At 33.2% G+C, this 24,883-nt stretch overlaps 1 protein-coding gene across 8 annotated transcripts in view; it reads right to left on the bottom strand.

Annotated features, from left to right (window-relative positions):
* The window catches only part of SPAG16 (sperm associated antigen 16), a 1,155,561-nt gene that overhangs the window by 259,452 nt on the left and 871,226 nt on the right, over positions 1 to 24,883 (bottom strand). For 7 of the 8 annotated variants that reach the window (XM_021924411.2, XM_017946898.3, XM_017946897.3 and 4 more), the window contains one exon: positions 14,354 to 14,480. In XM_021924411.2, coding sequence (XP_021780103.1) covers positions 14,354 to 14,480 — 127 coding nt within the window. Of the gene's footprint in view, positions 1 to 7,308; positions 9,091 to 14,353; positions 14,481 to 24,883 lie in introns of those variants that run through there. The other variant, XM_003907909.5, reaches the window with a different exon arrangement.

Raw genomic sequence — 24,883 nt, 5'->3', positions numbered from 1 at the left:
AAAAAAAAAAAAAAAAAGAAAGACTAAAGTCCCTCAAGAAAGAAGGAATTCTACTTCCATACTACCTGTGGACTCGAGCTGCAATATCAACTTTTTCTGAGCCTTTAAACTGTTCACCTAACCTGCGAATTCACAATTGCCAGCCCCCAGAATCACATAAGCTAATAAATAAATCTCTTCCTCTCTCTCTGTCTCTCTCTCTATATGTATATATATATACACACACATATACACATACACATATATTCTCATATATACACACACATGTTGGTTCTATTTCTCTGGAGAATACTGAACAATACAAAAATTTTTCTAACCAAGCATATTGATCTGGGAAACAATGCAACTATTATGAGTAAATTAACCATCTCAAAAATGTAATTATTAGATTGGAGGGAAAAACAAAAATAAATAAAAACAAATTTCCATAAAAAGGTATGGAAAGTAAAGGTATGGAAAAGATTACTTGGAAAATATGACATAAAAAAGTTTTCCAACTTTAATGTGAGACAAAATAGAACTTAAGGCAAAATCACATGAAAGAGATGTTATATTTGACAAAGGGAAAAAAGACCAAGAATGTATAATGATTATGCATATATATGTATCTGGGAACATAGCCTCAAAATACATACAGTGAAAACTGACAGATTTATATGGATAAATTAGTTACCATTTGTGGTTAAGGATTTTAATATATGAATGCCAGAAACAGAGATCTCAAGCAGTTAAAAAATAAGAAATTGTATAAATTATTTGAATAACTAGCTAATAAGCTAAACTGAAAGTTCTATAAATTTTTTTAAATCAACCAATTGCTGCACAGAAATGCATTTGTTTGCCTAAACAAGGGGCAGTGAACAAATTATCTATATTTGCATAGAAGATGAGCTTAATGCAGATCATGTTCTCTGACAGATTGAAATATAATTTGAAATTTTAAAAGGGATAACTCTAAAAGTCTCAAGAAATAGAAAACTCAATGAATAGTTTTAAAAAAGAAGTACAAAGACGGTGGCTTCATTTAGATATTAAGTAGACAATACTAGAATATCATAGCAACAAATAATTATTGTGCTAGGTCAGAAACAGGCAATGTTACCAACATATTAGAAAAGAAAATTGAGAAAATGATGTGTCTGTTGGTTTGAAGTTGATCTCTAATAAAAGTAGCATCACAAATCAATGAGGCAAGTTTCAATAGTAGAGTAGATGGTGTTAAGAAAACTGACTTATTAGAAAGAGAAATAAAGTTGAATCTCCCACTATAATCATTGAATTATTGTTCCCAATACTTACTTCTTCCCTGTAATAGGTTTAAAAATCTCCACCTATTATCATGAAACTTGTCCTTGATATCTGTAGTAATAGGATATAAGTCCCTATCTCAGTGGTTTTGTGGTTGGTTCATAACTTGCTATGAGCTTCTTATGGTCAATGGAATGTTAAGCAGACTTAAAATTTGTGACATGTCAAAAAAGATTTAAATGTGATTGCACAGTTTGGTTTTTCATTTGTCCTGCTCATTCTATGAGGACATGTCCCACAGAAAGGTCCTGGGATCTGAAATAAGACACATGGCATTAGGCTGAGCCCAGGAAAGCATGTCAGCCTTGAGCTGTCCTGAAGCTTTCTGATAAGGGAATGAGAAACAAATGCTTCTATAAGTCAGGAAGATCCTGGGTTGGTTTGTTATTGCAGGAAAAATGGACTGATAACACTCCCTTGCACCTTGAATTAAAGACCTAAAATGCAAAAGGTAACAATGTAAAGCTAAAAGAGAAGGATGCTAGAAGAGGAGAATGTTTTTGTGACCTAACAGCAGGGTTGATATTCTTTAGCACTCCCTCCTCCAAAAAAATACAAAGACAAACAAAATAGTTTTGACTCTATTTAATCTTTTTTAAAAAAATTAAATTTATTTTTTAAGTTATCATTTTTAAGTTCTGGAGTACATGTGCAGAATGTGCAGGTTTGTTACATAGGTAAAAGTGTGCCACAGTGGTTTGCTGCACGTATCAACCCATCACCTAAGTATTAAGCCCAGCATGCATTAGCTATTTTTCCTAATGCTCTCTCTCCCCATCAACCCCACCCCTCTACAGGCCCCAGTGTGTGTTGTTCCCCTCCCTGTGTCCATGGGTTCTCACTCTTCAACAGACACTTCTCAAAAGAAGACAGTCATGCCACCAACAAACATGTGAGAAAAAGCTTAATATCACTGATCATTAGAGAAAGGCAAATCAAAACCACAATGAGATACCATCTCATGGCAGTCAGAATGGCAATTATTAAAAAGTCAAGAAACAACAGATGTTGGTGAGGTTGTGTAGAAATAAGAATGCTTTTACACTGTTGGTGGGAATGTAACTAAGTTCAACCATTGTGGAAGATGGTGTGGCAATTCCTCAGAGATCCGGAACATGAAATACCATTTGATCCAGTAATCCCTTTACTGGGTATATATCCAAAGGAACATAAATCATTCTATTACAAAGATACAGGAATACATATGTTCACTGCAGCACTATTTACAATAGCAAAAACATGAAGTCAACCTAAATGCCCATCAACAATAGACTGGATAAAGAAAATGTGGTACAGCTATACCGTGGAATAGTATGCAGCCATAAAAAGGAACAAGATCATGTCCTTTGCAGGAACATGGATGGAGCTGGAAGCCATTATCTTCAGCAAACTAATGCAGGAACAGAAAACCGGACACAGACACCTCATCTTCTCACTTACAAGTGGGAGCTGAACAATTGACTCGATATAATCTAAATATTTCAATTTAATAAAAGACATTCTAGATGAAATCAGCAAATTTCTGTTTGAGAGAAATTTACAACATTTAATACCAACAATAGGTTAATACATAATTATTGCAAAATTAGTAAGTCTCAAGAGACAAGAAATTCAATAGTGAAAACAGGCAGACAGTTCCCAGATGAGGAAGCATGAAAGACTGGCAGATAAGTAAACTAACGGTCAGCATCTCTGGTAATTAGAGAAATGCAAATATATCAATGCTCCCTGTACTTCCAGAACTAGAAAACCAAATACAACCTATATTTTTCCGCTTAGGCTGGCATTTTAAAATACCATAGCCTGGGTGGCTTAAACAACAGATTTTTTTTTTTTTTTTTTTAAGTTCTGAAGGCTGGAAGTCTGTGATTAGGGTGCCAGAATGGTGAGGTTCTGGGTGAAGGCTCTCTTCCTGGCTTACAGAGGGCCACTTCTGTCTGTATTCTCAGGTGACCTTTCCCCAGTTGGCATGGAGAAAACTCTTATAAAACCACTAGTCTAATTGGATTAGAACCCCATTCTTGTTACTTCATTATTTTATTTATCCATTGCTATAATGACGGATGCATAATTTCCCTACAAGCCTTCTGCTACCTAAAAGCATTCTGCACTAAACACTCTTGTACATATCTCTGTGATTGGCTTCTGTGAGTATTTCTTTGTGATATATAACCTGGGGTGGAATTGCTATACCAGTGTGTACCTTATTTAATTTCACTAAGCACTACCGCAGTGGTCTTCAGAATCACTATACTAGCTTTGCATCTTCACAATTTCTCCTTCTCAATATCTGGTGGCGCTATGGACCAAATCGTGTGCTCACTGAAATCCATGTGTGAAGCCCTAACACCAATGTGATTATATTTGGAGATAGGGCTCTTAGGAGGTAATTAAAGGTAATGAAGTAGTAAGATGAATAATATGAAATACTATCAAGTAAACAGAATTGATAAGATTGATAGGCATATATTAATATGGGTAAAATGTAAGAACAGGCTGTAAAGTGAAAAAGCAAGAAATTGAATGGAATGCATAGCAAAATACAGTTTTTAGAAATCTTAGATACATAAATACACAAAATAATTTTCTCTATGTATACTTTCTTCAAGGATATCTGCAGATCTAAGAAAACATATTAAAGACATTTAAAAACTTCCATGGAGAATGGGAAAGTATAAAAGTAGGAATAGGATATGAAAGGAGAATAATAATAAAATTCAAAGATACTTGTCTATCATATACTGAGAAGTATGATTAACTCAGTTATTTGTACCTGAGGAAAAAGAAAAAATAAAGGAGGATAAAATGATTAAAGAGAAAGGAGCTAAGGAGGAGTAAGAAGAGCAAAAGAAGTAGAAGGAAAATAAGCAGAAGTAGCAGAAAGATCCATTATTACAACCAAATTTGGGTAAGGAGAAATGGTTCCTAAAGTAGTATAAATACAAGAAAAAAATCAAACATTATGGAAGGCATAAAGGATAAAACAAGAAAGCGTAATAATCAAAACTGACACTAATTACTGAGTCCATTAATTTAATTGAGTTCATTAGAAGATAAATAGGTGGTTATATAGTTAATATTATAGGAGTGCCCATCTTTTTTCTCCACCTTCAAATACATGCTATTCTTTACAAATAGCACTCAGATGACACATGTAGCACATAACATGTGGAACAGTTTGTTTGCAATACTCCTAGTCATTACCTGCAAATTCATGTTTATTGTCTCAATTTGCTTTGTGAATAGAATATTATCTATCTCTTTACCACTGAATCCTAGAATTTAGAACACTACCTGGCACATAGTAGGCTTACACTAAATATTTGTCAACTGAATTAACATAATTCTCACCGTTAGACCAACAGAAATACAAAAGAGGAAATGATAACATTTTTGGATAGAAGACACAGTCTGAAATGTATGTCTATTATTCAAAGATGCTTATCATTATTTCAAAATATTTACAGAGTATTGATTTACATAATAACAATATGCTATTTATTCCTTTCAATTATTTTTTCTATTCGTGATAGAGTGCATGGTAGGAGATGTTACATGAAGATGATTTTAAACAATTTTTATTTATACTTCTCTTATAGAACAAGTGAGAAAACATACTTCTGAGCTCAATCAGATTTCAGTAAACCATATTTGAATATAGTTTGAAATTCAATTTTAGATAAATATAACTGCAAGTTATCACAAGTGCAAACTGTGCAGGCTCTAACTACAAGAGTAGTGTGCTGTTTGTTCTGGGTTGATTTGCACATCTGTTGAACTACAGCTTCCCTTAAAGGATTATCCTATTAAAAAGTATCAGCTTGGCAGACTAAAGATGATTATCTATTCAATTTTGTATACACAGTCTATTAAAAAGAAGACAAATTCTTTAGCTACTTGACTTTGGGTCACACAGTATGTGTGCACTGCAAATTTTAACTATTGATTTTCAATCTAATGACTAGTATATGCTATTAGATTTAAATAACACATTGCTCTTAAATATAATAACTGCTCCTTAGAAAAAAAGTAAAAGGTCTAATTATCTCTTCTTTCTTTGTATAAATTTATTTATATTGATTAAAATACGTATGAAGAATGTCATCTTTTCATGTTTCAAAACGACCTATGCTAGCCTATACATGTAATTTTTATTAAATCTGCAAACATACCAGCATAGCTAATTATATGCACTGGAGTAGTTTCTTGTCTAGAAGATATTAAGATGTGTATAGTTATGCAACTAGTTTCTCATACTTGCCACATAAATACAAATCTTTTTGAATTTCTTAAATGTGTTGAAAAATAATTTGGCATTAGCACATTGTTTATATACATATATTTACTGTAAATGCCTTTAAAAATGTTTCTTACGTAAATACCACAAAGTAAATCTTCACTAAATATGATTACACGAATTTAGAATTCATCATTATTTGGGCATGTGCTAGATTTAAATTGTTTTTGTATAACTGTGTGCATCGTTATATAATTGGTTTGTAAGCAATTCCCAAGGAGGTATTTAAGACAGAAAATATTTCCAAGCACCTTTTGATTGTCTATAACTATAATGTTCCAATTATATCATTACAATTATACCTTTATGTAACTGTATCAGAGCACTAAACAAAAATTATAAATGTATCTATTTTAAAGATGCTACCCAAAATTGAGGAATCAACAAATGACACTTCTTTGATTGCACCTGCATAACGCTGCAATTTGTAAAGTTATTTTTCTGCTCTGATTTAATCAGAATGAGTCAGGTTCTTATATAGTCCTGTAAGAAGACTTTGATCCAGTCATTAATTTAATTTATTAAAATGTTGGAATTTATGCAATTTTGTTCAAAATTCCTGTTGCTACAGAGACTGTGTTGTGAGGTATGCGAGAAAAACAATTTAGTCTTGCTGAGCAATACAGCTGCCATTTATGTTTGGGGCTCAATTTTTAAATATTTTTATATCAAATTTTATTTCTGTTTTGGATCAAGGAAAAGTGGACTGTTTTACTTACATTTTGATGTTTTATTTTCAAGTTTCAAATATCATAGAGGAGCATTTAAATTTTATTTTAGAATATTATTTTTTACTCAGGATATCATGTTATAATTATTCTAAACATAGGAAAAAATGCAATTGTTTAAAACTTAGGCTATAAACCCAATCGATAAAGTCACCCAACCAAAACTGCTTATTTTATTCATGATAAAGTTGAGGTCAAGAGAGATTAAGTGACCTACTCAATTTCATATTACAAATCACAGATGAACAACAATTTTACTGTTTAGACCCTCGTTTTTTCTTGATTCAAATGTCCTTTTCTGATGGAGACAGGAATAATTTCTCAATGTTTCTGAAAATTCAGTCCAGACTCAGATAAAAGATTTGTGGGTATTGGGGAAACTTAAAATATTATGCCTAAAGTTGTGAAGACAATTACAAAAGGGAGGATTCATAATTTGTGCAATGATGTTATCATTAGATTAAGTGTACAATCTTTTAAACCTGATATCAGAAAGGAACAAGACTTAGTTTCCTGTATAAATTATATGTTGTAGAAGTCAGTAACTTTAATTTATATTAATCTATCAAAAATCATGCAATTGAAATGCATTTTAGTTCTCATAATTTATGAGTCATCATTGGGATAATAGTCTAAATATTTAATAACTGATATGGCATGATCACCAACCAATCGGAATGGATGTTATACAAATCAGAACAGGTTTATGGTTATAAAACTGCACAACTATGACTATTATCTCTAAATTAATATATTTTTGGTTGTTTTTAGTTAAAGTTTTCAAGGTATCCCCATTATTATTAATATGTTATTTTCCATACTTGCTGGCAGATAAATAAAATTGCTTCTAGCCCAGTGGATAAGAAGACAAAATCAAAGAGAAAAATAGTTAAATTTACAGATAAAGCATAATAATAGTTTTTTTTTCCTGTACAGTTAATTTATATTACATTAAAATCACATTTTAATGAAATGCAATTCTGGCTTTTATAGAACTGTAAAAACGTGTATTTATTAATACACACATTGAATTAAATCTCTTAAAATTTTAAAATGGGAGGAAGGAAACCCAACTCATGTGCTGCGGTGCTTGAAAAAGGAAGCATGATTCCTGGAGCATAGCATAACTCATTCCAGGTATTAGTCATAGACTTGTGTATCCAAAGAGCTACACAGTCTGACATCCTTCAGTTTCTCCAGTTCCTTTCTCCAGAATCAGTGAGGCCCAAATTCTACTTAAGAACAAAATGGATTTGCATATACAATAGTCACTCAACAGGGAATGAAATAATGGGATTATAAAGTAATTCAGTAGGACCACCTGGTCACCTTTTCTCTCTTGTATTTTATCTCTCCTCTTACAGCTCTGTGTCCAGATGTCGCAGAATGGGCTTGTTCTTAGGAAGAGCATCTTAGTTTGGCTCTGCCTTATGCTTTAGAGATAAAAAAAGTTGGCTTGCTTTCTTGTTCTTTTTTGTTTGTTTTTTAGAGACAGGGTCTCATTCACTCACTCAGGTTAGAGTACAGTGGCAGGAACATAGTTGACTGCAACCTGGGCTCAGGTATCCTCTTGCTGCAACCTGGCCTGAGGGATCTTCCCACCTCAGCCTCCTGAGTAGCTGGGACTACTGTTGTCCCACCATACTTGCCTATTTTTGATTTTTTTTTGTAGAAATCAAATCTTGCTATGTTGCCCAGGCTAGTCTTAAACTCCTGGCCAAGAGATCCTCTCTCTCAGCCTTCTAAAGTACTTGGATTACAGGTGTGAGCCACCATGCCTGGACCAGTCCACTTTCTTCTTTTCCTATTTCAGTTTTTAATGTTTATTTTTAAGCAGATCAGGCCTTAAATAAAAGACAAAAGAGTGCTCTGGAGGTGCTGGCTGTCTTTGTCTCTCAGTTTCCTCAACTATAAAATAGGGGCAAGAATAACAATCTCATTGAGTTATGGTGAGAATTAAATTCAGCCCTGATTCCTTGAATAGGAATTTACACTGTGGTGTAGGGTTTGAGTTCTAGCTCCCAGGAGGAAAACACAGGTAAATGAGAGTGCCTCTTGCACATAAGACCTATCAGAAACCTGGAAGGTAATACTAGGGAGATTCTCTTTTATTTTTTCCTTCCAGAGACAACTAATTGAAAACTAATGTCAATAACAGGATTTTGTGTCTTAGCTTTGAGTCAACTATTGCCAACTGGTCATTAATGGGACTATTTCAATATTCATAGCAAATGAATCATTTCTCCTAACAGATGCCATATATCAATATAAAGCCAAATACTATTATTAGAATAAGAGTCAAAATAATATAAACTTACAGATTTTAGTCTCTGGGTTTAACTCTGGATTTGAATTTCAACTCCACATTTAATCAGCTAGGTGACAGCGGGTTTGTTAATGTCTTTGTCTCTCAGTTTTCTCAATTATAAAACAGGGACAAGAGTAACAATCTCATTGAGTTGGGGTGAGAATGAAATAGGTCAATACATGAGCCAACCCTATGGTTCAAAAGACTTTAGTGTAGGACAAGATCCAGAGGTGTGGGTTAATGTTGCTTCACTATGGAGGCAATATTCTTCTGAGCACTCTAACTCAGCAATTTTATTTTTATATAAAGAGCAAGATAGTAAATATTTTAGGCTACCCCCAGGCATGGTATCAACTGTCTGTCTTCCTAGCTTCTCAGGAGGCTGAGGCAGGAAGATTGCTTGCATCCAGGAGTTCCAGAATAGACTGGGCAACATCATAGCACCCCATCTTAAAAAAAAAAAAAAAAAAAAAAAGTAAATCTTTTAGGCTTTGCAGACCAGATATCTCTGCTGCAAATACTCAATCTTCCTGTTGCAGTTTGAAAACAGCCTTAGAGAATATATAAATAAATGAGCAAGGTTGTGTTCCAATAAACCTCCACATATGAAAGCTGGCCCATGGGCAGTAGTTTGCCAACCTCTTTTTACCTGCTATCCTTTTGAATTGCAAGATTTTCCCATTCTTGTTGGTGGGAACACAAATTATTTCTAGGCCTGTGTGAGCTCCTGGGAATTTCCTTCTAATTCTTAAGATAGATTTTTTTCTGGCCTCAGGCTTTCATGTATTCACTCTTAGCCAGCTGAAGACTGGAGGGAACTCTGCAGATCTCCAGTTCTCTGTGTGTGGCTCATAACTCTCCTGTACCCTGCCCTGCAAACTCAAGCTCCCTTGGCCTTCTTGGACTACCCACTGACTCTTCAACTCTGGGAGTTAGCCAAAAGTCCCTTCGTCCCTGAGTTGAAACCTAGAAATTTTCTCCAGGCTATATTCTGGGGCAGTCATAGGGCTCACCTTGTTTACTTTCTCTCTCTTAGGTATTACTGTTTTTTATTGCCAAATATTACATGTCTGAAAGCCCTTGTTTCATATATGTATATACATTTTTGTTTCTTTCAATTGTTTTAGGTTAGGAATAAATCTGGTTGGTCTTTGTTACAACATCTTGTCTGGAAGTGGAAGTCCCTATAGATTTTTATCATTTTAAATACAAAAAAGTCTGAGGCTCAGAAATATTTGGAAATTTTGTCAAGATCATTTTGCTAGTAAGTAGCGGAGAGAAAATTCAAACTTGGGCTTCTAACTTCTAAATAAATGTTCTCTCCATTACACTATACTGCTTCTATCAGAGGGAATTAACTACAAATTTCCTTTTAAATAAAAAATGATGAACTTTAGTTTTTTCTAGAAGAAACTGATGAATCAAATTTGAACCAAAGGTTTTGGAGTTATCTCATTATGTTATGAAAAATTTGGGGGGGGGGTCTGATACTTTTTGCATTTTGAATGGAGTCACATTTTCGTCCCATTTTGGCATTTCGGTTGTGGTTCTGATTGTGGAGAATATAATGTTGGGAAACTTTGCTCATTTTAATGATCTGATACTGATAAGCTTTCTACTGGAAAGTGCCCATCTGGCTCAAACTTCAGCTTCTGCATTTTCTTAGGACTTAGGATGTGACTTCTTTGCAAATTTACTGGAATTAGTTTTACAAAAGAGAGAAAAATATTGCTAAACTACATAAACACGGTGAAATGAGAGATGTGGAAAAGTATGTGTATAAATTCTCATGGTTCATTTTTATTACTTTCACTACGCAATTCCATTTAACACTTTCTGAAATAGCAATAAATTTTTGAATGATGAAACATATGGCATTTTGAGTATGCCAAGTGAGAGATATTATTTAAGTAGTGAATGTTCACAAAAACGTGTAGCATTATATTGTCAGGAGGCTCTCTGTTTAATGAGAAAGGAGCACTTATCCCTTCACAAATACTTGGGTTATAAATATCTACTACTATATGTATGTATCTATAAACACAGATAATCTGTGTTTGTCACAAGCAATGTATTTGATAATAAAACATTATGCAAATAATGCTGTGTCACATACAACTTTTTAAAAATGTGTGAGAGGCTGATTTTTTACAGCAACAGAAAAAGCTAAACTCTAGGAGATGATTCCTGTATCTTTATATCTTGATTGAAAATATATATGCGTATATCACATTACATATAACTTTACTGATTAACTAAGTAATTTTTAATATTACATAGAAGTGAGGTTTTGATCCTTGTTTCTTTTATTATTTGTTTATTAATATTTATACTTTCCCTAGAAACCTTCTACAGCGGCACCCAGCCTCAGGGATCTTTCTTGCACACCAATATGTTGAATTTCTCTCATCCCTAAAATGAGTGAGTTGACCTCTCAAACCCCTTCAGCACTAGGATAAAACATGGTAGATGACGACGCTAAGAGTTCCCTATTATAGAATATCATTATCCCTCTGAGTCCACATTAGAACACTGCAAGGCAATTGTCTCTTCCATTATTTCCACGAGGAAAAATAGGTAATGTGCCTAAAATCTAAAAGGTGCTGAACACGTGATTAAACCTGAGGGTCTGAATTAAATAGTCTAAATTCTTTTTCTCCACCTTTGGTTTTCCAACATTTTTGCCAAAACTACATTTTAAAAATAATATTCTGTGAATAATCTCTATTTTAAGACAGATAAGGTACTATTTATTAGTATAGATACTTTATAAATCCACTATAACAATATTTACTTATGAGGTTAATAAATAGATAACTTTGTTATATGTGAAAATTTGAAATTTAAGCTTATAGATAACAGTTTCAGCCTTTTTAATGACCTCTACTTCCAGTTTATTTCTATACTGTGTTGGATTTGCAGTGATGAAAAATCCCTTATTTATAAAGATCTGTCATTTCATAAGAAAACAGCTCTTTTTAAACAGTACACCGCATAACCTTAAGATGCCCTTAAATTAAACTGATCCAGAGACATTAAATATTATTAGCAACTTTTGTGTGTATAATGGCCACTTAAAGGATCTAATAACCACTCACATTTCTTATGTGAAATATCTCAGATAGGATGCTATGTGTAATTCCATATGTGTTACATAACATGATGATGACATTACACGTGTGTTTTCAATAGTCCAAGAGCACAGCAGAGACAGCAGACCATTGCTTGGCCTCACATTATGTAAGTTGTGACAAATAACGCGCTAGGTGTATATAACCGCACAATTTAGTTCCGTCACAGAGTTTTGACTAGAAAAAATGGTTAGACATAACTAATGTGAGCTCTCCGTACATGTTCATTATTGCCAATAGTGTCAATTATATTCTTGCTTTTTTTGAAAATGATTACATCATATAGGCTTATATTGGCTTGCCACTGGAAATAAATAAAGATATATTCAAATGAATGTGTACTTCGAGATTACTAAATTAGATTTGATTTTATTCTCATATTTTCATGATACAATTTTGTTATACTTCTCTTTTAAATCATTTCTTCCTGAATAAATGCAATTAGAAGAGACCCATATACCTCATCCTTATTTCAATTTTGTTTTGCTCTTAATTTGCACTCTTCTTTACTCTCTTGAGATGAACATAATTTCTGGTACTTAACTTTGTGATTTTCACCTCTTTCTTCATTCTCTCATTAGACTTTATGTTTGCTTTCCCTAGTTTCTTCAACTTTTGATATATTTCAGCCTTTTAAATGAGGAGTCATTGAGGACTTGTCTTGTATAGAAGCACAGATTTCTCATTATTCAATGAGAAAATCCTTATGACAGTAATTTCTCACACACATAGAACTAAAACTAATTATGGTATGTTCCTTAAAGAAATGGTCAAAGGGATGGGAAGGTCGGGTTGAAATCATATTCCTTCAGACTGATAAAGGGTTTTCATTAGAGTCCCTCGTTCACACATGTTGTCTTCGGTGTTTCTCACTGTTCCACTGCTGATTCTTATGCTATTCTTAATATTAGTGTATCACCAAGTATATTTCAGTCATGGAGAGAAAAAAATGGGTTTGCTATATCAAGGACCTTAAAATCACACTGACCTGTATGACAGAAGACAGGTACTGATACTTATTTAAAATCATGTTTATCTAAGTATGCAAATAACTTTTAGGCTGGATGACATGGATGGTAAAGAGCAAGTGGCAACATATTTAATGACAATAAAATATATGGCTATTATGAATTGTGTGGTATTTCAAAGCACCTTTTAACTTCTATTATTAGGAAGTACAGCCAAAAGTTTTGAAATTACAGAGTTCAAAATTCAAAGACATGAATACTTGAATGCAAGCTCAAGAAAATACAATGGGATTTAAGGATGTGAAATGTTTATGAAAACCAAGTGAAAGCTGTAGAGGAGCTATGGTATCAATGTAGATTTTCTATGTCAAAAATTAAAAATTGAACTTTTAATAGGCTTTTGCAGTGTAAGATGAAATTCCCATAGTTGGGACTTTTATTTTGAACAGTGTTTTCTCTTTTTAATTCTAGCAGACCATAAATGTCTTAACAACAAGAATATTACTAGAACATTTTTAAAGAAGTCATTGTTACTAGTGTGGTTCTTATGCCAATCTGTAATGAGAATATAACTCAAAGTTTGTTAAGAAGACAAACTTACCATTTTCTAAATTTCAGATACGTGATGGCAATATTATGAAACCAGTCCCAAGAAACACACAGTTATCTTCTGGCTCTAGAATTACTCCTGGCTTATTCATACTTTCTGGACTAAAGAATTAATATGGACTATCTTAAAAAATAAAATGTTTTTCATATTTATTCTTTACTTCCTTATCTAAAATCAAGTTTTTGCTATTTCCACAACTTTGATTTACCACAAATAATGCTCAAAGACTCAAAATATTCTCAAAACTTAAAATAGTTTAAAACCTGTATCACAATAGCAAAGAAAAAAATTATTATTCAATAATGTATATACATTATTTAATAAACTCTATCATTAAAGATACAGATGCAACTGTATTTTTAACCTTATAAATAGACAACTGGAATTATTGTGTGGTTCATAAAATCAGCTGCTACACTATTCCTCATCAGCAAAGATAAAATATTTTATCTAATTGATAATATTTATATCATTGTGGAATAAAAACTAAATATAATAACATTACAGAATGCAGAGCACATAATTGCAACAATAAGATAAATATTTATTTCAAATTAATTGTAAACTCTAGACAATATGGGTAATTCATTAAATTTTTAACACTAAATTATTACACTAAAAATATTTCAAGTTCATTTTTGCTAAACTTTTGTTCTTCTCTTAGCTATTTTGCCTTTAGAAAATACAATTTGCTTACCTTGGATGGTGATTCTGAGGGATGGGGGTTCGAACATTTTGTGTGGCACTGCTAACAAACCTATGCTATCTAGATTAGTACATATTATCACCTCTATTATTTCTGACTTTAAATATATGAATATAATTCTTTCATATGACATGCTATATATAACATGATAAAATATATCATAATGTAATATATTATAATACAATAAGAACAGACATTTACATATAAATACATATGTTTAAGTAGAAACAAAATAGTTTCAGAACAAATATTAATATTATTGGCTTAGTCAGAAACAGTAGACAAAAATGATCCTACCTGATGAATCAAAATTCACCTCATTGCCAGGACTTGGACCTATATCGATGGACACAATTGGTAACAGCTTCCGAAAGTCCCATAGCTTTGTAACCCCACGGGCATCACAGGATGCTATCATGTGACCCTTCAAAATATAAGATAAACAAAAATAAAATGTGTGTGTATATATATACACACACACACTACATATATACAAATACATATAGTAACCTATAGACAAAAGATGTCACAATTTTATTACAGTTGTAAGATTACATTCCTCTAAAGAAAGAAGTAGTTGTTAATAACTTTATTTTGGACATTATTTAAATTATTTAAATTATTTAAAATGATATTCTTAATATATGAAATCCTACACTAAATTTTTGGAGTTAACATTTCAGACAAGCACTTTCATTTTAGCTACATTAGAAAACGTAACAAAACAATAACATGTGCACTCATAATTTGCCTATACACATATCACATGTCATGCATATGATATACGTGACACATAAAATCTGTGAATGTGGGAAAATTATACCATATGCATATCTCAGCTTTTATGCTTGCAGTTAGTTAGCATTGATAATTTATACCTCAAATAGAGAAAAAACAAAAAGAGGTAGGAAGAAAAATGGACACAGTGAGAGAAGAATATCGTCATAGCAGGTAGAATGACTGGGACCAGATGAAATTGATGGCAATAAAATGGTATTGTAGTCTGTTAGTCAAAATTCTCAGAAAACATAGTTGGGCTTGCTTTGGTAACAGGTAGTGGAACAAGGAAGAAGGTAATTGAATAAAAGGGAAGGAAAACAGAAGGAAGGGCGAATGGATTCAAGTGACATATCAATGGAAGGTGGGGAGAGATATTTTTGCAGCAGAGTAGCAGCCGCCCAGGCTCATCAGTTCGGAGCCCAGGGTCTGTCTACACGTCTCCTGCTGGTCTCTCAGGAAATGTTTATTGAGCGTCTACTTTATGACAGAAATTGGACATATGCTGGTGAATAAGAGGGGTTTCTGCTCCCCAGCAACTCACAATCTTCACTCATTCTCATCATTCTGGTCATTTAATTTCTTTGTCCACTCAAAAATTGAATGAGTATTGGCCACATTAAAATCATCAATTATGTTTATAAAATATCAATATACTGTTTCCCATTTGATGTACACTTTCCTTTTCAGCTGCAGTTCAAATTTTTTAATGTCAATTTAAAAACCATCCTCTCATTTTCTCCATACATTATTTACAATGTTAACATTAACAACTTAATTATCATATAATTTTCCTTATCATTTTGAACTAGCTCACATATTTTCTCACTCCTTGATTTCTATTCTTTCTATAAAAAAGCACATCCCATAGTACAGTTCAAGTGGACCCATTGTTTTTCTCCAAACACACCAGTAATGCAATGAATGCAATTAGTTTTAAAATTTTATAACTGTTGTCACTGGCATAGTAATACAACAGCCTTGTCCCCAATCTAATAAATGAGATGCTTAATCTTTTTTATGACTTAAAAGGAACATGGAGAACTTGGAATGTCCTCAAATATGTAAACATGTATTATAAGAATTGTGAGGAATCAGTGAATTTCATTTCAGAAAAGGAAAGAACAGTTCTCAGTATCAGCCGGGAATATTAATGTTAGAAATTAGAAAGAATTCTTTCCAAATATAAGGGCTTTCAATGATCTGATAGAGGTCACAGAATGGAAATTTTTTTCAATTTCGGGAACAGGGTAGGTAAGTTTTCATCGGAATTTAATCTGCATGCACCTCTTGCCATAGGCAGGTGGATGAACTTGATGTTCTTTTGTTGTCTGGAGTCTATGAATTAAAGACAATCTTAAAGTATAGTTTATCCCACTGAATATTAAAATTTGAGGGAGTATACTTAAAATAAAAAATAGTTTAATCACTGTTATTGTGTGAAAATGAGTAGGTAAATAGTTTTAATATTTTTACATTTAATACTAAAAACTTTTATTGCTGTCAAATGATCAAGCTCAATAGTTTGATAATATGAAAGTGAGTCAATATTTATGAAATGCTTTTAATGAGCCAGGTACTGTGCTAAATGCTTCATTAATAAACTAGTACACAGCAACTTTAAGCAATTTTGAATAACGAACATCATTTAGCTAGGTTTTTTTTTTACATTGCCTTAGAAACTTAAAAGCCATGACAACGTATGCATTATGGTAAAATGAATATGAATTTTTTTTTTTTTTTTTTTTTGAGATGGAGTCTCGCTCTGTCGCTCAGGCTGGAGTGCAGTGATGTGATCTCGGCTCAGGGCAAGCTCTGCCTCCTGGGTTCACTCCATTCTCCCGCCTCAGCCTCCCCAGTAGCTGGGACTACAGGCGCCCGCCACCACATCCCGCTAATTTTTTGTATTTTTAGTAGAGAAGGGGTTTCACCGTGTTAGCCAGGATGGTCTCAATCTCCTGACCTCGTGATCCGCCCGCCTCGGCCTCCCAAAGTGCTGAGATTACAGGTGTGAGCCACCGCACCAGGCCAAATATGATAATATTTAAATAACAGAAATAAGTTTGCGTTTAGATTTGATAACTGAAAGATACTTGGTAATGGAAGAACAGCTTAGCTATATATCCAGTTAGCTAGTGAGGCAGATGTAGTGTCTATTATAGTGTTTGGAGCATAGTAGAGCTCAACAAAATATTTGTTAAGCTGATAGATGAGTAATGCTTCCTCAAAGCTTACTTAAAAGTTTTATTTTGGTCCAAGTCCTTCCAAAGCAGTCTTGAGGTGAATATTAATTCTAACCCTGATGGGTCTGAATCACTTACAAGACAGAAAGCAATGGAAGAGGCAGAGAATCTAGAACCAATACTTAGAATATTCTAATGCCCTGTATCCTTCTTCTTTCTCTCATTTCAGGAAAATTGGAGGGCCATCTGCCAATCTCCTTCCTCGAGACAGAAGAAAATAGAATGTTGTTAATCCAAACTGTGTAGTTTGAGTTTTGAGGGACATGGAGATGGAGAGATGTGGGAAGGAGATTAGTTGACAACCTGGGGAAAAATCATTTTATCTACAACTTATGACAGTCAGGCTATAGTTAGGCATTTAACCTAAATTAAGAAATATTTCAAAGAAAATGTTTTTAAAGACAGGTGAGATTTCATGACGATCTTAATGAGAGTCAAGGTTCAAGAGGTTTGGAAATCTCTAAAATGCAATTCTGGTTACCATTGGTAGTAGTACTGCTGATCTTGAGGATGGGAAGGTACTGAAGGTGGATGTGCAGAAAGCTCTCAAAGAAGTTCAGATTAAGATCTATGATTGTTTTTCTAAAACTGAATCTCCAGCACCCAGTATAGTTCTTACTACATGTTAGGCATTTGGTCTTTGAATAAACAATTGAATGAATAAATGAATAAATACAAAGGGAATGAAGAGTAATCAACGTTGACTCTATGTGATTTAAAATAATTTGTTTCAAAAATATACAAATATTAACTGAGCCGAAGCTCAAAAAAATGCTTTGTGGTCATAAGACTCAAATGAATTTAATTATGCCAGTAGAATTTAGCCAAGTGGACAAAGGGTACAGCTGAGATGAAAATGAATAGTCATGACTCCTGATTGCCTTTGTTAAGCCTCCCGCCACCAAATTAAAGATCCTATAATGAGAAAACCATATAGACATGAAGTTAATAATAAATTAGAGAGTAGAACATAAGATCAACCTAGCTTCATCTAGGCTGCTGAGAATTTATTAGAGAAAAATTTACCAGTAGGTATCAAGGATCACAAAAATGTCCAAACTTCTGGAACTTTTAATATTACTTCTGAACTTTACTATAAATTAAAGAAAATGTGTTATTTAAAATACTAATGTAGCATTATTTATAAATAAAAATGGAAACAAGTGAAATTTGCAATACTAATCTAATATGGAAGAAGTAAACCTTGGGCTGTGGTGGATTCAGAAAACTGCTTGAGGCAACTTTTATGCAAACTTGTTATCAACAGCTGCAGAGAGACAAGCAGACTAAACTACTATCTCTCTGCACAGAGGTTCCAAACATAGTTATGTACAGTAAAACAAAGAAAGAAAAGGAAAAAACTGGAATGTTAATGAGGTCATTAATAATTTAAATAAATAATCAAAATACTATTTTATAAATCAATAGTATTCCTTAATATAAACATATCTTATGGCTTTGTATAATTTTTTAAACAAATGTTTCAAACTTGGGCATTATCCTAACTTTTAGGATTATGGGGCTAGTACTCAGATAGGTTAAGAAATATTATATAGTAATATAATTTTTTATATGAAAGTCCCTATGTCTTTATATTGCATCTCTAAAAGAACTAGGATATTAACCTATTTTGGAAGACTCAGGTCCAATTTGATTGTAGTTTGAACCTTCATCCTGATGAGTCAGGTAAGTAGTTTCTTGGTTCAACTTGCTGGGTTTTATATACATATATGTTATATATATAAATACCTTTTTCTTTTGAAAAGTCTGAACAATACTGAACAATTTACTGAACAATAATTTAGGCCCAGGACATTGTTTCCTTTTTTTAAGGGTTCCTCAAGGTTGAACAATAGAATATATAAAATATTATCTTTTCAAAGAGTTATACTGCATACTAGAAAAATTAAATGAATGATTTTACATCAACTATATATACATGAGAATGTTGTAAACACTAAGTGAAGGAACTTTGTTTGTTCAGCAGTACATTCTAGTGACCTAGAATAAAATATAGTTCATGTTCAATAGATAATTGTAGAATGAATAAATGAATACCTTAGATAAAAAATTATAAAGCCATTAAAATAACAATTATAGAACCAAAGTAAAACATGGAAAAATTTATGTCAAACTCTGGTTACATTGATTAAAAGTATATAATATACATGTACAATGATTAAATGGGGAGTTACATCTATCATTTATAAAAACTTTTGTGTATTTTTATAATCGTTTAATGCTTTAAATGTGAACAATAAGTACAAATAAACTCCTCAAACATAAGAGTTATATATTAATCAAATATCATTGCCAAACATGTTACTATTTATTTCATGAGCTCTTAATTCATTTTATTTTACTTTACTTTTAAATCTTATTTTTGAGATAGGGTCTTGTTCTGTTGCCCAGGGTGGACTGCAGTTCAATATTGTAATCTCAAACTCCTGGGCTCAGGTGATCCCTCCACATCAGCCCCCCAAGTAGCTGAAACTACAGGCATTTGTCAACGCCCTCAGCTAATTTTAAAATATTTTTAGAGACAGGTTCTCACTATGTTGCCCAGGCTGGTCCCAAACTTGTGGCCTCATGCGATCCTCCCACCTTGGCCTGCCAAAGTGCTGGGATTATAAGCATGAGCCACTGTGCCCAGTCTCATGAGACTTTAAAATATGTCAGTGGTACAAGTACTGATACTGAGAATGGGAAGGTACTAAATGTGTATGCCTGGAAAGCTCTCAAAGAAGTTTCCATTTAGGTCTGGAGCTCTTTCTGTAACACTGAATCCCTAGCAGCCAGCACAGTTCCTGCTACATGTTAGGTATTTGATTTTAAATCACTAATTGAATGAAAAAATATAGAGAAAGTAGAGAGTAATAAATGTTGATTGTATGTAATTTAAAAGAATTTTTTTCACAAACATAGAAATTTAAGTGAGCTAAAACTCAGAAAAAAATGTTTTTGTGATCATAAGACTCAAGATCATATATTTGCATAATACTTTATAGCTTACCTTATAACATACCTGTAAATAATGTCACAGCTGACTCTCACAACTACATGATGAGTCAAACTGTGATTCTACCTCTTATTTAAAACTAAATATATTCTAGAAGAATTAAATAATTTATGGAAGGACCCTGGTCGAGATGATCTTAAAACAGAACTACGAAATGAGACAATTAAAAACTAGTAATAGCTAACACTAATTGGGTAATTACTATGTGTCTCTCAGGGTTCCAAGCATTTGTATACAGATATATACATATGTCAGACAATCAAAGAAAAAAAAAACCCAAAACTATGATGAAATAGATGATCACCTCCATTTTATGGATGAGGAAACTGAGCCACAAAAAGCTTAATTAACTTTCCTACAGTTCACAGTTAAAAAAGAAATGGCCAGGATTTAAGGCCATTTGACTTTAGAGTCACTAACCTGTACTATGTCTCAAAGGCAGAGCGGGGCTAAAAAACGATTCTTAGAATCATAAGGCCTTGAAGAGTTTGAGGACAGCATTAACAGGCATACTATGCACTAAGTAAAAGCAGAACAGAAACACAAAATAGAGAACAGGGATGAAAATATGAGTTCTGGGCTTTGGGTTTGGAAGCAGACTGGATATTCAGCTTGTGCAGGATAATAACAGAGACTAAAAGAGCTTTGTGTCAGATGGAAGATAAACATCAACTTACTGCTAAAACCATGGCTGGGGTAAGATTTCCTGACAAAATGAAGCTGACAAAAGTTGCCAGCTAATGCTGTTTGAAGCTACACTTTTTGTGAATCTATACATTTAAGGACTCTAGAGTTAATGCACAGGCTTGCCACCTGGACCTGGACCAAGTAGCATACTCAGTGACTGGATCTGTGGTTTCAAAACCAGAGGGCAGGTTTCATCTACAGTAAACATAAAACCTATCCTAGAACACCCTGGAGCTAGGGGCCTGGGGAACCTGGGACAAAGGAGATAGTTACAATACTGAAAGTTATGGAAGGGTAAGGACAAAGAAAGAGGAAAAGTCCCTATTTAATAAATGGTGCTGGGAAAACTGGCTAGCCATATGTAGAAAGCTGAAAGTGGATCCCTTCCTTATACCTTATACAAAAATTAATTCAAGATGGATTAGAGACTTAAATGTTAGACCTTAAACCATAAAAACCCTAGAAGAAAACCTAGGCAATACCATTCAGGACATAGGCATGGGTAAGGACTTCATGTCTAAAACACCAAAAGCAATGGCAATAAAAGCCAAAATTGACAAGTGTGATCTAATTAAACTAAAGAGCTTCTGTACAGCAAAAGAAACGACCATCAGAGGGAACAGGCAACCTACAGCATGGGAGAAAATTTTTACAATCTACTCATCTGACAAAGGGCTAATATCCAGAACCTACAAAGAACTCAAACAAATTTACAAGATAAAAACAAACAACCATCAAAAAGTGGGCAAAGGATATGAACAGACACTCTCAAAAGAAGATATTTATGTAGCCAACAGACACATGAAAAAATGCTCATCATCACTGGTCATCAGAGAAATGCAAATCAAAACCACAATGAGATACCATCTCACACCAGTTAGAATGGCAATCATTAAAAAGTCAGGAAACAACAGGTGCTGGAGAGGACGTGGAGAAATAGGAACACTTTTACACTGTTGGTGGAACTGTAAACTAGTTCAACCATTGTGGAAGACAGTGTGGTGATTCCTCAAGGATCTAGAACTAAAAATGCCATTTGACCCAGCCATCCCATTACTGGGTATATACCCAAAGGATTATAAATTGTGCTGCTATAAAGACATATGCACACGTATGTTTATTGTGGCACTATTCACAGTAGCAAAGACTTGGAATCAACCCAAATGTCCATCAATGACAGACTCGATTAAGAAAATGTGGCACATATACACCATGGAATACCATTCAGCCATAAAAAAAGGATGAGTTAGAGTCCTTTGTAGGGACATGGATGAAACTGGAAACCATCATTCTCAGCTAACTATCACAAGAACAGAAAATCAAACACCACATGTTCTCACTCATAGGTGGGAAGTGAACAATGTGAACACTTGGACTCAGGAAGGGGAACATCACACACCGGGGCCTGTCATGGCATGGGGGTTGTGGGGAGGGATAGCATTAGGAGATATACCTAATGTAAATGACGAGTTAATGGGTGCAACACACCAACATGGCACATGTAAACATATGTAACAAACCTGCATGTTGTGCACATGTACCCTAGAATTTAAAGTATAATTTAAAAAATAAATAAAAAAAGAAAATTTAGCATCTGTATGGAGATGTGTTGCAAATGTAAAATGCACGCTAGATTTTAAGAAAAGAATGTAAATATCTAAAAATTAATTTTAAATTATTGATACTATGTTGAAATAATGCTTTGAATACATTTATTTAAAATATTATAAATGCTGTATGTATCTTTTTGCTTTTTAAAATTATAGCTCCATTGAGATAGTCACATACCATTGAAAATGTACAATTTGATCATTTTTAGTATATTCAAAGGGCTGTGTGATTATCACTGCAATCAATTTTAGAACATTTTTATCATCCCCCAAAAAAGCCCCATACCCTGGTCAGTTCTCATTATTCTCTAACCTTTCCAGCCTTAAGCAAACACTGATCTTTGTTTTCATGGATTTGCCTATTCTGAACACGTCACAGAAATGGAATCATATACTGTAATATTTGATCTTCGGCATTTGTCTTCTCTCAGTTAGCATAATGTTCTCAAGGTTCATCCCTGTTGTAGCATATATAGGTACTTCGTTCTTTTTGACTGCTGAATAATATTCTATTATATGCTATATTTTGTTGATTACTATTTGGTTTGTTTTCTCTTTTCTGCATGAGGAATAATCCTGATGTAAACATGCATGTACAAAGAAAAAAAAGAAAGAAAGGAGTTAAAAGAGAGGATCAGACCTTTTACTTACTCAGAAGAAGCTACCAAAAGTTTTCCATAAGATGCAAAGAGATCTAAAGCTAATATAGTCAATAACTGCAAGATAAAATTGATCTGTATAGATTAAAATTATGAAAGATTGAAAAAGATTTTAAAGTGAGTCTCAAAGATTTGAATAAAGAGCTAATATTCATTAAAGAAAAAGAAATGAAACAAACACAATCTAAAATTACTTGAGAAATCCAAGAGAATTAAAATGTTAGTCATTGAAGAAATAGGGCTCTATAGATAGGATGTACTCTATTCTAGACAAAGTTGAAAAGAAAGTTAGTGGATTGGGATATTACAATCTGGAAAATTAGCTGAATTGTAGACACAGAGATTAAAAGATAAAAGCATGTAAACCATTAAAAGACTTGAGGGTGGGGGTGGAGTTACATATTCCAATATATGTTTTATAAGCATTACAAAAGAAGATAATGTAAAGACAGTCAGAATAGCAGTATCTGAAGGTGTAATGGCTGAAACTTTTCCAGAATTGAAGAAAAATATAATATTAAGACTAAAATTGCACTCCAAATATTGAGCATAATGCATAAAAATAAAACTGCACCTGAACACAGAGTAATGAAATATGTGGGATATTATGGACAAAGAGATATTTACCTACAAGTGAAAAATGACAGATTACCTATTTAAAATATTTTAAAGAGATTTCAATTAATTTTGTAAGCAGATATTAGAACCAGTGGGATAATGTCATCATTGTATTGGGGGAAAAACCTCAACCTAAAATTCTATGCTTAAATATCATTTTTGATTGAATGCATTTTCATTCAATGAATAAAAATGTTTAAATCTAAATATCTTATGGAAAAAGTATTAATGTTTGTATTTCATCATGAAAAAGTAAAATCCTAAGTATAGTATGGGTCAAAATACATAATGGTGAGCACAAATACTTAAAAATTCAGTAATTTTTTTTTTTTTTTTTTTTTTTGAGACCGAGTCTCACTCTGTCACCCAGGCTGCAGTGCAGTGGCATGATCTTGGCTCACTGCAACCTCTGCCTCCCGAGTTCAAGTGATTCTCCTGCCTCAGCCCCCTGAGGAGCTGGGATTATAGGTGCACGCCTCCAGCCTGGCTAATTTTTGTATTTTTAGTAGAGACAGGGTTTCACCATGTTGGCCAGGATGATCTCGATCTCGTGACCTCCCGATCCACCCACCTTGGCCTTCCAAAGTGCTGAGATTACAGGCACGAGCCTCCGTGCCCAGCCAAAAATTCAGTAATTTTTAATCAAAATTGATTTAGTTAAAATCAGAGACAAAATGCTGAATCCAAACCCCAGCTCTAATTCTACCCCTAACCTAATTTAAATCTTAATTAAGCAAAATTCAGGAAATAAGTTAAAAAGAAGGAAATAAAACAAGATTAACAGAGAATACAAGTTATTGTTATGGTAATACCAATACAGCAATATCTATCTCTCTTTCTGTCACACCCACCCACCCACCCACACATACACACAAATGGGATATACTTAACAATTGAAAGTAAGAAACAACTAAAATAGTTTAAATAATAAAGAATACAGCTATATGCAACTTACAAAAGAAACATTAAAAACAAGCAGAAACAATAACAAAATTCCCAAAATATTCAAGAGTGAAAATAAAGGAATAAAATCATTAAATACTAATTCCTAAGAAGCTCATAGAATAATATCGGTGTCAGAAAAAAATAATTACAGTAAAAAATTTACTGGAATCTATTACTAAAGAATAATAAAGGAATACTCTAGCCACAAGGTATAACTAATAAATTTATATGTAAAGACAAATTTTTAAAATATTTTAAAAGTTATCATG

Source organism: Papio anubis, chromosome 10, assembly GCF_008728515.1.
Source record: "Papio anubis isolate 15944 chromosome 10, Panubis1.0, whole genome shotgun sequence".
In the NCBI taxonomy this organism is placed as follows: Eukaryota; Metazoa; Chordata; class Mammalia; order Primates; family Cercopithecidae; genus Papio; species Papio anubis.
Note: the sequence above shows the minus strand (reverse complement) of the source record. Positions and strands in the feature narration are given on the sequence as shown.